Source organism: Nicotiana attenuata, unplaced genomic scaffold, assembly GCF_001879085.1.
Source record: "Nicotiana attenuata strain UT unplaced genomic scaffold, NIATTr2, whole genome shotgun sequence".
Taxonomy (NCBI): domain Eukaryota; kingdom Viridiplantae; phylum Streptophyta; class Magnoliopsida; order Solanales; family Solanaceae; genus Nicotiana; species Nicotiana attenuata.
In genome coordinates, this window is record NW_017672183.1 from 173,135 (window position 1) to 187,118 (window position 13,984).

General features: G+C 36.4%; 2 protein-coding genes across 2 annotated transcripts; both read right to left on the reverse strand.

Annotated features, from left to right (window-relative positions):
- Positions 1-1,133: 1,133 nt before the first annotated feature.
- On the reverse strand, positions 1,134-4,651 carry LOC109212209 (apoptosis-inducing factor homolog B-like). Its single transcript, XM_019375834.1, has 4 exons — positions 4,035-4,651; positions 3,402-3,658; positions 2,272-2,717; positions 1,134-1,576 (listed from the first exon to the last, which is right to left on the reverse strand). Exons 1-4 carry the CDS (start codon positions 4,148-4,150, stop codon positions 1,307-1,309), a joined length of 1,089 nt encoding a protein of 362 aa, XP_019231379.1. The 5' UTR covers positions 4,151-4,651; the 3' UTR covers positions 1,134-1,306.
- Positions 4,652-5,441: 790 nt separating this feature from the next.
- On the reverse strand, positions 5,442-12,863 carry LOC109212210 (uricase-2 isozyme 1). Its single transcript, XM_019375835.1, has 8 exons — positions 12,575-12,863; positions 12,057-12,149; positions 11,620-11,695; positions 8,330-8,439; positions 7,673-7,764; positions 7,332-7,505; positions 7,089-7,182; positions 5,442-5,837 (listed from the first exon to the last, which is right to left on the reverse strand). Exons 1-8 carry the CDS (start codon positions 12,773-12,775, stop codon positions 5,754-5,756), a joined length of 924 nt encoding a protein of 307 aa, XP_019231380.1. The 5' UTR covers positions 12,776-12,863; the 3' UTR covers positions 5,442-5,753.
- Positions 12,864-13,984: the final 1,121 nt, after the last annotated feature.

The following is a 13,984-nucleotide window of genomic DNA, read 5'->3' on the forward strand; positions in this document are numbered from 1 at the left end:
CGGAATTCGATTCCGGGCATACGCCCAGTCCCATATTTTCCTAAGGACCCTCCGGGACCGTCGAATTGCGGGTCCAGGTCCGTTTACCCAAAACGTTGACCAAAGTCAAATTAATTCATTTTAAAGCCAAATGTTTTTCATTTTTCACAGATTTTCACATCTAGACTTTCCGGCTACGCGCCCGGACTGCGCACGTAAATCGAGGTGATGCTGAAAGAGATTTTTAAGGCCTCGAAACACAGAATTTAATTTAAAAACAAGTGATGACCTTTTTGGGTCATCACATGCATCCTCCTCTGGCTGTATTAGAAACTAGAAGTTCAAAAGATTATGTGTGTACAAATTGAACCGAAATTGTACCAAATCGAAAAGGCAAATTAAATCGATTAAAAAACGCGACTAGATTTGGTTTGATTTGGTTTGGTATTGAATAAAACACCCAAACCAAACCGACATATAAATATATACTTTTAAGATTTTTATATAGAATTTTCTTTTAAAATAATATCTAGAAATATTTGGGATTCTCTTACAGCAAAATAATATTTTATAGAATATAAAATGCTCCATATTTATTAACTTTAAATAGTGGATTGTATGATCACTTTCTTATCAAGTGTTACTGAAATACGTCAATCTCTTTGTTCTTATATTCAAATGTCAAGATCTATCAAATTCTTTATATCTTTTTCGAACTTGAAATGATTATTATTATTTAGGTATCATATTGATTTTTATGTTTAATTACTAAATTCGGTTAACCTTGAAAGTGTACGTCAACGAAAAATTATTGTCAGACGACTAAAAAATAACTATCATGTGTTACTAAAAAAATTCTCCCATAAGAATATTTTAATAGATAATGTATTTTTCAACTTTTTAAACATATATTTATGTATAAAAAATTTAACAAAGTAAGATTGAAATAATATTTAAATAATAAAAAACTCGATAAAACCGAACCAATCCAAACCGATATAGTTGGTTTGGTTTGATTTCGATAAAAACCGAATCAACCCGGTCCATGTACACCCCTACTGCCAACCCGGAAAATGCAAAAATAGTACTGAATTTTTGTGTAGCATTTAAATTTTTGAAGCTACTGCTAAGGGAAATATGTTGCAGCACCAGGATTGAAATAAAAGAACACTCTTGTATAAGATAACCAAAATCAAACGAGATAAGAACAGTTAGAAGAACCATCTAACTGAATACACAACTTAAAAGAACCATCTAACTTGACAAACAAACAAATATCAAACCGTTTAACTTTTAAAGCACACATATTTCCAGATATAGGAGACACCTAAACATCAGGCTGTAGACCAAGTCCCTTCCGCGTCTTTCCAACAAAGAGATCCCCGGATTTTATCATACCTGGAACGCGTCCAGCAATTGACAAACAAGGAAATTGGGCCACTGCTTCTTTTCTCCCTAGAGAAACTATAGCCAATGCCTTAGTGGCTGGCTTATACACAGCCAATTTGTGATCATCTTCTACTCCTTTTATTGACAATGTGATGTTCTTGGCAGCTATCTTTGCATGTTCTTGAGCCAAATATCCTTGTTTAAGTTCCTGAATTTCACCATCGCAATGTAAGGATGTCTTGCAGATAAAATACATCTTATGGCATAAGAGCTAATACGATCTGGCTTTTATTGGTCTAATAGTTATCCAGTTGCATATGTGCATATTAGCCAAGTCTAGTAACTAGCATGGGCTTTTCTATACAAGGAGAGGAAGGAAAAGTAACAATGAACAAATAGCTGAAGCTATATTAGCAAGCAGTTAAAGTTAATACTGAAATGCATTGGAGATAGCGATATTTCCATCATGTTTCCTAAAGTTGCGATTCAAGTACTTAAGTAGCATTAGCAGGTACCATAATAGATTTGACATCTTGTTAGCTCTATAAACACCATATACAAATATAGGTAAGTCATGTTATGATGACAAACGGAGACATACAGCACTCTTTTTCTTTTTCTTTTTTTCTAAAATAAGGGAAAATGGAGATTCAGCATAGAAAGAGCTTAGTAGTAATTCATCATTTATTACTGCTACAATCTCAGAAAAAGTAAATCGTTGAAGTTTTAGTGCCAGGCCAGGGCTATGACTATGAAGAAGGGGAATCAGAGGATGCATAGACAGAAGTTCTTGAATAGTTGTTGAATTATACGTTTTCATATTTATGATGGGAGAGGGGCGCTAACATCTAAAGCTTTACTGGGATGAAATCAAGGTTATTAAAGAAGGTTTGATCGACTTACCGGAATGTCGGTGATGTCCCCAATAGCAAAGATATTGTTGTGACCCTTGATCCTCAAATTTGAATCAACCATTAGCCTTCCACGACTGTCCAAACTATCCTTCAAGATAGTTTCTCTTAGCCATGCTGAACCAAATGGTGTTCCGATGCAAATAAAATGGCAATCAGCAACTATGGTTTCTCCACCCGATGTTTTGTAAACACCATCTGATGCAGAGTTTACATCGACAGATTGCCCCAAGATGACTTCAACTTTCTTTGAAGTAAGCCAATTCAGTGCCTTTTTGCTGGCGCTTTCTCCAATAAATTCTAACAATCTTGATCCCCTGTGCACCAGAGTCACCTTCTTAGCAGGAAAATCAGCAGCAATTTCAGCAGCGAGCTCCACACCAGTTGGCCCTCCTCCGACTATTAATATGGAATCACCAGCCTTTATCTTTTCATACTCTGTAAACCAAGAAAGAAGAGTTACGCACAAGTTATATATGTAATGAAACATAATTTCAGCCTCGTCTTATGAACATTGGAAAGCTTGATATGTATTACTCAACTCTTCCACGATAATTCAGCCGTTCATAAGTAAGTAGTCATCCTGCTTTCCGGAGCACTATCATTCTCTTCTTTTTTCTTGATAAGGTAATACTTTAGTGTTGTGGATTTAAGTCAAGCATACAATTGGTATACAAGAAATAATATATGGTTATCTACAACTAACATCCAGCCAGCTTCTGTAGGCTCCCAAACAGAAAAACAAAAATTCTGATTCACTTTTCTCGTTGTTGCTTTCTCTTCCATAAACCTTAGCCCCCTTCTCAAGTTCTCTACTATTATATAGTTTTTGAAGTTATGCGAATCTGCTAATAACTTGTTGAAGATAAAATGGACATGGTAAAATGTCAATCTAAAAGAAGGGAAGTGCGCACATTCAAAACTATGATATTGTTAAGTAATACAAGTTGTTGGTAAAGTGATGGCAATACATCACCATTTGAGTCTTCAATAACCTAACAGAAAACCCTCGAATTCCTTATAAGGTTAGTGTCTTAAGATAAAACTAGTTACACAGAAACTTTTGAGTTCTATGAAAGAAAACACAAAAAGTAATCACATTGAATGAGATTGAACCAATACCTGCTTGGTATTGACTGATCTTCTCAGTTTTCGTCGAAGCACCCCTTTGTGTATGACCAGTGGCAACAACAAGATAGTCATACCGAATTCGGCTGCCTTGTGTTGTCAATACATCAGTGTCTGTGATGTCAACTGCAGCTGATGCAACGATTTTCGCGTGAGGAAGGTATTCAGAGTGAGAAATGACTGATCTTTTAGCAAAGGAAGGTTCAACCATAGACCTTAAGCTTGCCCATGTGATCTCAAAATACTCTTTCCTGTTCACATTTCATGCATTCAGTTAATCTAAACACAATCAATTAATAAGAAAAAAAAAACTCAAATCAGCAGTCATGATAAAAGCAAGAATTTTGAAGGAATCAACCACTAAACCACTAAAGGGCAGCCCGGTGCACTAAGCTCCCGCTATGTGCGGGGTTCTATGAAAGGGCCGCACCACAGGGGTGTATTGTACGCAGCGTCTATTGTACGCAGTCTTACCCTGCATTTCTGCAAGAGGTTGTTTCCATGGTTCGAACCCGTGATCTCCTACGAGGAATCAACCACTAAACTACTAACAAAGCTAACACCTTTGAAAATTCACATTGATTTACAAGCTATGAAAAATCAGTAAAGAGTGATAGAAATGCTTACTCATCAATTAATGAAACATTAGCTTCATTTTGAAGGGTTTTAGCAACAAGGGAGCCACCAATTCCACCTCCAATCACTACCACATTTGTCTTTTCTCCCCCTTCAGCCATGTTCATATCCAATTTCCAAAGTAAAATCACAATTTTAGGAAATAAAATCAAGAAATAGCAGACCCAATTTCCCTTAATACAAAACAAAGAAGTAACCAAACTGTATTATTTGTAATTTAATTTTGTAGGGAGAACAGAACATCAAATACCCTCTTATATAGTATAATAAAAAATTGGGTGTGAAATAAAAATGGGGAAACAAAAAAAAAAAGGTATCTAGAAGGTCAAAAAATGCACAAAGTCTAAAACCCGAGTTGTAGAACAAGAAATTGAAGAGGAAGATTCCTGGCTTTCTTCTTGTTACTTTGAAGAAGAATTAATGCCAAACAGAATTCTTTTTAATTTTTTAATGCTAGCTTGGAGGAAGGGAAAGGAAGAGTAAAAGGAGAAATTATTCTCAATTCTCCATTCCTCTTTTATATTGTAAAATATAAAACCGACAAGGTAGATGAAGAATTTAAAGAGTTCTTTGTTTCTCTCCTCTCTTTGCTTTGTTCCAGGACTAGATTCAGACAGACCAATATGAATACTTTCGACTGAATGTGTTTCTCAATCACGCTGACGCAGATGACACGTAAAATGCTGACTTTTATTATATGTGAGTGCCACTATTTTTTTTTAAGCTCTCTATCTAAAATTAGTTGTCATATTCGCTTCTGGTGAAAATCATTTGACTTTCCATGTTATATGATTAAAAAATACTTCCCCATCCCACTTTAATTGTTGCTTTAGCTCAAAAATATTATCGCTTTAGAAATTTAAGACTAAATTTATTAATTATTTTCAACTATACTACTAAATAGTAAATTCTTTTTAATATTGCTCAATTTTCAAAAAGCATTTAATAGAAATAACTTAATAAATTAAACCTTCTATTTATTGTTTTCTAATTTCCCACCTCATAATTCCCTCCTAATTTCCCCTTCCCATATGCCCAATGTAACAAAAGAAAATTAGAAAAGAAAAAAAAAGGAGAAATCTTAGTAGATTAGTTGGTATGTAATATAAAAAAAATAAAAAATAAAAAATAAATACAAGAATCTTAGTAGCTCAATTGGTTGACTACCAAAATTTTCACCTTATCGGTAAAGGTTTAATTCCTTACCTTGTAAAGTACTTAAGGTGAAAAAAGAATTAAAAATCATAATAAAACATTGCATCGACACAATTTAAATCATTTTGGTAAATAACCTTAATACGCTGAATCGTTTAAGTATAAAATACTTCTCCCCCGGTACCATCTTTTTAGAGCAAAGTAATGTTACATAATCATAATTAAGTGCATGACCAACACAACTTAAACAAGAGGTCGAATTATATTAAATAGTTATCTATATCCAGGTGGGGAGGCTTTTCTTTTAGCCAAATTACCAATTACATCATAAGGATAAATCATGACGTCCAACAACTTGAGAAACAATTATCACTTATTTATTTTACACGAAGATTCAGAAAATTACACACCCATATTTTACATGTGTACAGCAGATTAGAAGAATCAGAACCATGTAACATTGTTGCTTCTTTCCAGGTTCCCTTTAGTTGCTTTGAGGTGTAACAACTTAAATGTAAGAAATGAGCATCATGGGCACTTTTGATCAGCAGTATTTCACATCTTTGACCGAATACGATTAAGAGTCGCCTGAATGGTTCCATGCGGTTCATCCGTCGGCAAATAAACATCATTATCAAACTGAAAGGTCATTAACGGATTATATATTAGCCATTGATTCAAGCTCAAAAGAACATGATCAGAGGTATATAGTTCCCAAGAAGATCAACTTATAGTGGCATAACTTTATGACTGAATGAATGCAGTGCAGCAATAAAACTTGAAATTTTGAATCAACTGGATAATACATGATTAAAGATATGTAACTCGAGAATCATTTACGTGGGATCAAACTGTACCCACCGCTTTAGCTTCTCCTCTTTCAAACTCTATAATACATGTTGATACTGTTTCGCCGCGATTTTGCATGATGCGGTAAGTTTTTATTAAATTGAGAATGTGGATTACTAATATTCAGATGAGGGACGTGTGGGAATCACATGTTACCCTATAGCCGTTAATCCCCCACCCCCGGCCCCATCCCTTTGACAATATTGGCAAACCACCCTCTCTTCCTTTTGCCTAGGCAAATCCGTGCAGGCCGCCCCTCCAGTAATGACATGTTTCAATGCTTCGAAAAGTTACAGCAGCATTTATCCGAAGCAGGTAAAGAGAACATCCACGTGTTGTTGAAGTTTCTTCTTAGCCAGTGTAGGCTACTCTAGCTTTTGTGCATCTATTAAGCATCAACTTTGATGTTGTTCCAATATCTACTTTGAATTTCTGTTTAAGATGAATAAAAATTGGATCTTATCACTCAGAATCTTCTATCCCAGCTCCACCATTTCTCTTACCATGATCGTTCCCCTTTCCGAGCCCAGCCATAACTCCTCTACTCATTTTCCCCATCAGCTTTGCCTTCCCTTGGCTCTTAGTCCCTTCCGTCCCCCTTCTAACCCAGTCCGTCTTGCCCTCTCCTAAAACAACTCAGTTTCTCCATTGGTCTTCTTGTCTTTCTTTTCTTCCCTTTGGCAAATGTACTTTCCTTTTAGATTTATATGTAGGCTGTATATATCATTCAAAACTGCTTAAAGAATCAACACACGTGAATGACGCCATTTTGGTCGAATTATTCTCAAACTTGACAATGTCTGCTTCTGTTGCTACGGAGGGGAAGCTTAAAGTATTTCCCAAACTAAGTTTTATTTGGTTTTGGTAAGCTAGAGAGGAGGTTTAAATAATTGACCCATCTTTTCTCATGGTAATCGGTTCAGTTTTGAACAAGGTCTTGCCAGATAAATTTCACCTTACAGGGTTCGAAAATAACTTGGCAGTCAAATTCACTGCATTTTAGCACACAGCAATCCAGCGAATGAGGGGAGAGAAACTTACTTTAACAATAACTGGATTATCTTTGCTTGACAAATTGACTGGCAGAAAATGCAGATTTGGCATCTTCAACTGAATGAATGAAATGTCCGGAAACCTGAAGGAATAATGCCAAAACAAACATAAGGACACATAGCAATTATGAAACTTGAAGAAGCAAATAGAGCATCTTAGAGGTTTCATTTCTCTTGTATGTGTGCTAGCCTGCTAGGAAAGCATCTTATGAGTTGAATTCGAGAGAAAGACCTTCCAAGAACAGCCTTTGCCATTTCATAAAGTGTGGCTTGAACAGAAGGGCTGTATACTCCTCCCTTAGATGGGCCGAAGAATGTGTTAAGCAAGACCTCCTTCACATCCATGTATCTCTCTGTGAAATACAGAGGCTTCAAGGGAAGACTTGAGAGAGATTCAAAAGAGTACCTACATGAACCAATTTCAGGTTCACAACACGATCAACAATGAGCATAAATGAAACATGGTACAACGATGAACAACTAACAAGGGCAAGACTAAAATCTCATTCATGTCAGAAAGAGAAAAGTTTAACACGTCATCTCTTTAAAAAAACAAAAAGATGGATAATTTACCTCCAAGATGCAGTGACCTCTGTAGCCATCATTCTTTCCCGTGTTTCAGGCAACATAGTGTACTTGTCCCTAATGAATCCTTCAAAACCTGACTGTTTCAATGACCTATTTGTTATGAAAATCGATAATGCACTTATCATGAATGAAATTTTGGAAGCCAATTGTTTAGGGTGGCGTACCAATTTAGGTGTACTTCAAACTCTTAATCTCGTGTAAAGAGAAAGAATTTGTTCCTAATTCCCATAGGAAGAAGTATAGTAGGTGCTAAGGCTCTAATTTTAGAGTAAGAAAGAGTAAGGACTTATACAGGGCCAAATAGATCTCGTCTGACGCACATGTAAACCACCTCAAACTGTAAATCGGCTATTTCGTCATCATTTATGATAGTACTACCCTTGTTGCCTTGGCCCTGATCCATAGCCCCTCAACTTCACTACCACCGCGAGGTGGGGAGAGTCAAAAAGAAAAACCAAAGTAAGAAACTATTCCCAGGGAAACTAACATATCTCTTTCTTTCTTAGAGGAGGGTTGTGTATCTTAGTAGGACTACTGTAAAAATCTTTAGTTAACTGCAGAATCCTATTATTTCTTCTTTTTTGAGGTATGTAGAAGCAGATAAGCAAGGAGAAATAAAGGCAGATGTGTAACTGAGATTACCTTAGTTGTCTTTAGAACTGATAATCCCTCGATACCAGATGTCATGCGCAATGTTCCCGATTTATCGACCATTACTTCGGTAGTGTGTTTTTCAGAGCCAAGCTTAAAACCTAAGGAAGATAGAAACATAGAGCAGCAGAATTAATCGTAGGGAAAACAATTTTTTTTGATTAATCTCAGTGGTTCACTTCATCAGATAGAAATCAGATCGTATAAATGGAAACAAAGCTAGGAGATGCAACGAGAGATTATCAAACAAAAGTGACATCATGGCTTAAGGCATCCCAAGCTAGATGCTTACCCATACAATCCACTAGAATCTTCTAGACACATTAAAAGTGGATTACCAATGACTGCTTCATACAATGAGGCCCCTTTTTAGGCTCCAAATCCCTTTTCAAGGTATCTCATCCAGTGAAAAGTCAACTAATTACGTATTTTAGTCGCTTATTACACTCTAATTTACTGCACTTTAATTGAGTTTGCGCTTTAGTCGCTAGTGTTTTGCACTAACGGTGTGTTTTATGCCTTGTAGGAGTGATTCCGAGATATATAGATGTTATGGAATGAATTCAAGTGATTTGGAGCTTTGAAGTCTAAGTAAAAGCCCAAGGAATTAAGCCAGGATCGTATTCGGGGATCAACGGATGATAAAACAACAAAACGAAGACTCGAGTAGGCATATTGCGCACTGTCTAGTAAAATGCACATAACTTTTTGCTCAGAACTCCATTTGGGCTCCACAATATATGGTTGGAAAGCTAACTCAAAGGGCTACAACTTTCATGTTTTACGTTTTTCCAAATTCCAAACAGAACAGGGTCAAAAACGCGATTGAAACTGCGACTGCGGACCTGACGCGGCAGAACACTGCTGCAGATTCTGAAGGCCACTCTGGCCGCGGTCCTGGCGTAACCGCGGTAGGACAGCGACAGGACGCGTAAATTTCAGGGACTAAAGTGCAAAACACGGGATTTTAAGCCCTAAACCCTATATTAAACGAAGGATGCCGGCCAAGAAAGGAGAGAATGATTTTTGGAAGTGAAAAACATCAGAAGGAAGGGCAAGAGGCAAGGAGGATCATTGGGCATCAATCTTTAATCTTCTTCTTTGTTCTTTTACCTTTGAATATGAATTCTTTTGTGATTTTTGTTATTTTCATGAGTAGCTAACTTTTCTAATCTAAGGTTTTGGTGAAACCCGTTGGGGATGAATTGGTTGTTATAAGTAATATAGATTTGAATTAGTTTAATCTCTATTTGTTCAACTATGTTTTGATTGTGGTTAATTGAAAGGATCCTCAATTAGCCGTTCCTATTTATTATGTATCTGCTTGAGAGAGAGTGCATATTTAGGTAGTTGTTGGAACAACATCACTCCCGGAGTATAAGCGAGAGTCATAACCGAGTGTTTAGAGGTTGGATTAGAGATAACGATACCTCGGGTGCGATCTAAGTGAACTGTAATGCGAATCTAGCTAGCATAGCTTGAGAGAGTGCGTCTAGTAAATTATCATAATTGCTTGAGAGAGATTTATGATAGCTAGAGAGTTCATGATTGATAGAGGCAACTAAGTCAACGCTATAAGAAACATACAACCAAGGAAATCAACAACGGGGGAAACCATTACCTTAGACCTTTATTCTAATTGTTTACAATTCAAGCATAGTTAGTTTTCAGCTTTCTATTTATTTTCAATCTTGTCTTCTCTGTGATATTAAACAGATACAGCTAAGCCTTAGTTCTCTGTGGGATTCGACTCCGGACTTTTAGACCGGATTATATTTGCAGCGACCGCTTATCCTTTTTAGGACTAGAGTTGGGCGTGATCATCAACTCCTTGATTAAATCATTTTCCTAGTCAATATAGTCAAGAAGTGAGGGGTCCACAAACTGCAGCTCAGGTTTTTGCACTATGTACAGGGAAAATTATAGCTCCACATAATACATGATACAGGACCAACTTTAAGGCCTTTTATAGCTAAAAATTGATATGATCAGCTTAAAGGAATTTGAACGGTTTTTTCAAGAAAGTAGCTTCAACCATGGAATAGCTCTTGGAAGCGTTTCACGAAAGAAAAATTGGTCATATAAGCTCCATTCTCAGTCCAATATGAACCTGCTAATTTTGTCAGATTAGTTGCCCAAAATGGTTAATTCATTATTGCAGGACAATTCTGTTCATTTATTATTTTTTCCTTACTCTCTTTTGATAGAAATTAACTGAAAGAAGTCTACTTCTGACAAATTAGAAAGGAATAACATCATATTGAGCACATTCTAATTTGAACCCAAGGAGAGCAAATACTGATCTAGGAAAATTCATGATGCTGCCAAACAAGGATGACTATATTAGACTATGTTAGATCAGGCTCATTGGGGAGACGTAATCAGACAAAACACGGCGCGACTCCAGCTCACCGAGACCGAGGATATGGCCCTTGATAGGAAGGTATGGAAGGAGAGCATTAGGGTTGAAGGTTAGTAGGTAGTTGAGCATTTTCTACTCCGTTCTGTGTGTAAGTCTAGTCGGTCTGTGTCGTGTTTTAGTATGCTAGTGGTACATGTTGTGCTCGTACTATTTTCTAGGACCTTGTCACTGCAGTGATTATTCATATTGCTTTTCCAGGTATATTTTTTGATTCTTAGCTCGCTGGTACTATCTTTCTGAATTCTATTGTCGCATTCATCTTCTTGTGCCGAGGGTCTATCGGGAACAGCCTCTCTACCCCAGGGTAGGGGTAAAGTCTGCGTACACACTACCCTCCTCAGGCACCACTTGTGAGATTATACTGGGTTGTTGTTGTTGTTGTCGTTGTTGTTAGATCAGGCTCCTTATTTGGATACAAGATTGTCTCAGACTTGACTTTGAACTTGATCTAGTCTTATCAAATTTGATATCATATAGTTCAGTGAAGCTCAGATGTATTCGACGCTGGCAAGTTTTTTGATAGAGATGATAACATATGAAAAAAATATATAGTGGACATCACTAACAAAATATCTTATCATAAGCCACAAATCAGACTGGAATTCCAAATTGCTCTTGTGCTGTTTAAGAAAATTAATATGACTCTGCATGCACTCTAAGGAGATGAAACACAGTCAAGAAAAGGATGAAACCAGTCACACGGCAGAGAAGGAATCCAGAGGAATACTCCCTACAATTTCTGAGAATTAGCAGCACAGGGTAACTTAGATCTTCATTTTAACTTCTAAAAGGGGGAGGGGGAGGGGGGGAGTTCACTGGGCAAGTAAGTAACACTTTCCGTTCCAAATCAAAGGTTTACCGTGTTCATGTTGTTGGCCCTTTATGCTAACGCGTTCCCATGGCTTTTCAACTATATTGACAATTGCAGCAGTGACCTACAAGACAGAACAGGAAAAATAGCTTAAGAAGTTCTATGTAAGGTGAGTGGTTCAGTCCTATAATTATATTAAACAATGTCACAAGCAAAGCACAAAACATCCCAAAGTCTGCATACAACAAAAGGCAACAACTATGCAATTGCTTATTCTCTTCTACAGAGCAATTGCCAGATGAGTGGACATGACATAAGATTGATCTGTAAGAAAAATGAGAAGTCTTTTTGAACATTCTCTACACATATAGCAAAATTTTACAAAACATAGTACCCTTCCCACAATTACTAAATTCAGTGGCTAGAATAACCAAGTAGTCATGGCAGATAACTGACATCATTACATGACAATAGACAAATGGTACCTGCTGATAAAAGGAGGTGAAGTGCTTTGCAAGTATAATGGCAAAATCTTCAGCTGAGAGTTGCTCTGAACATTCCTTAGCTTTGGCATACACCTGTTTCACGGTCCAATAATCGGAACTTAGAACCAAATGACATAAAGGAAAATTCAGATTATAGGATATAACAACACAATATAATCAGATTTAGTTTCCAAAAAGTAAAAGCTGAATTTCGAAGACTTTTAAAGCTGATTTTGACCTAATGCAGAGAAGAAAAGTGACAAAAACTCGTAATCAGACAATTAGCTTAAACAATTATATCAATCCAATGTCTCGTTCATAGATCAGATCTCTTAGAAAACTATTACAAATAGCAAAACTCGTCAATTTTACATCAAGTTATTAACACGAAAAATAATCAGTAGTACTATTTAAGTTCGCAGATGATGAAATTGAGCATCAGGTATACATGATCTAACAAAATTCTACGTACATGCATATAAATCAGCTGTTACTCAAACAAAAAAAAGGAGACTTACAGTGTTCTTCATGGTATCGGTGGCGACGATATCGGAATTATCACCGGCGACATAGGCAGGTAAACAATCGGAGAGGAGGCTAATGTTAACACTCCATTCAGCAAAGTGATGCTTCCCATCGTGACTTTTCCAAACCCTGGCTACTCTCACTCTGGATTTTCCATGCCTCTGCTCCAGTTTCAGTCCACTCAATTCCGCCATTTTCGATCGATCTATTTGTTTCTCTTTTTGTCACTTTTCAAAAATGCTCAGCTTCCTACTCACGGCTCTGTGCGCTGTATGTATGCGTATACGTATTTAATGTATTATCGACACGTGTCTATCGTATATATCGTCGCACATGAAACTTACATTGCTTTCCGGCCCCACAAACTATACCATGGGCGTTTTTTCTAGTGGAACACTGGACCATTGTAAGTTTAGAAATAAATACCCCTTTGATTCAATTTATATTACAGTAAAGTAATTTAACTGGACATTATAAAAGAAAAATTCAAAATTTGTAATTTTAGTAATAGCAACATAAATATAGTGTAATCCTATAAAGTAGAATCTGAGTAGGGGTGTGTACATATACCCAGGGGGCGTATCTAGGGGGTTTCCATGGCACGTGAACCCATGTTCCCCTCCCTAAATTATGTATAGCAATATTACATTTTTGCAAAAATACTTAAATATATGTGTGTGAACCCATGCTTCAAGTATTATTTGATGTGATAGTTACTTGGTCTGCCTCTCTAAGTGAGGTTGCAAGGTCAAGATTTGTTTTTTCTTTCTTTTCCCTAGAACTAGATGCCCACGAGAGATGAGCATGTCTGGTGTCACTTTTTGCGTATTAATTAAGTACTTTTTTTTTTGTTTGATTTATTATTTCAAAATTTTCACACATTAAAATTCCTATTCTTCTTTTGTCACCGTAAAATTTCATATGATTAAACAAATTATGTATATTAAAAATAGTAGTAGTGTATGATGTAACATATAATCAATGGGTTCAACTGATCCCGATATTTTCAACATGGATAATAGATATAGATGCAAGAAAATTAATATTTTTTTTAAATTTTAATTTTGAACAACAATTCAAAAGTGTAACGGGTGCGCAATAGTAAGAACTAAAGGTTGGACATGTACAATTTATATCTCGGGTCCACCCCTTCTTAATAGTGCACCCATCCTGCCAAAATTCTGGATCCGCCTCTGCATATACCTTACTCATATCTTGTAAAGGTAGAGAGACTATTTTCGGTAAATCTTCGGCTAAAGAAATAACGGAAAAAAAATAGTTACAGCAGAACAGTAGAATAGCTAAAGCGAAAGAAATAACAGGAAGTAAATGCAAACTATAATTAAGGAAGTACAAGAATTATGCTACATATAACTAGTACGAAAAAAAAATTCAACTACCTA

What these genes read in the sequence shown, in the direction of transcription:
- LOC109212209 (XM_019375834.1), bottom strand. Translation starts at nt 4,150, where the DNA reads ATGAACATGGCTGAAGGGGGAGAAAAGACAAATGTGGTAGTGATTGGA. An exon ending in AATGTTTCATTAATTGATGA is followed by an intron (nt 3,659 to 4,034) that starts GTAAGCATTTCT and finishes AAATGTGAACAG; the next exon opens with GAAAGAGTATTTTGAGATCA. An exon ending in GGGACATCACCGACATTCCG is followed by an intron (nt 1,577 to 2,271) that starts GTAAGTCGATCA and finishes GGTGAAATTCAG; the next exon opens with GAACTTAAACAAGGATATTT.
- LOC109212210 (XM_019375835.1), bottom strand. Translation starts at nt 12,775, where the DNA reads ATGGCGGAATTGAGTGGACTGAAACTGGAGCAGAGGCATGGAAAATCC. An exon ending in GAGGTCACTGCATCTTGGAG is followed by an intron (nt 7,506 to 7,672) that starts GTAAATTATCCA and finishes TGGTTCATGTAG; the next exon opens with GTACTCTTTTGAATCTCTCT. An exon ending in ATAATCCAGTTATTGTTAAA is followed by an intron (nt 5,838 to 7,088) that starts GTAAGTTTCTCT and finishes ATGACCTTTCAG; the next exon opens with TTTGATAATGATGTTTATTT.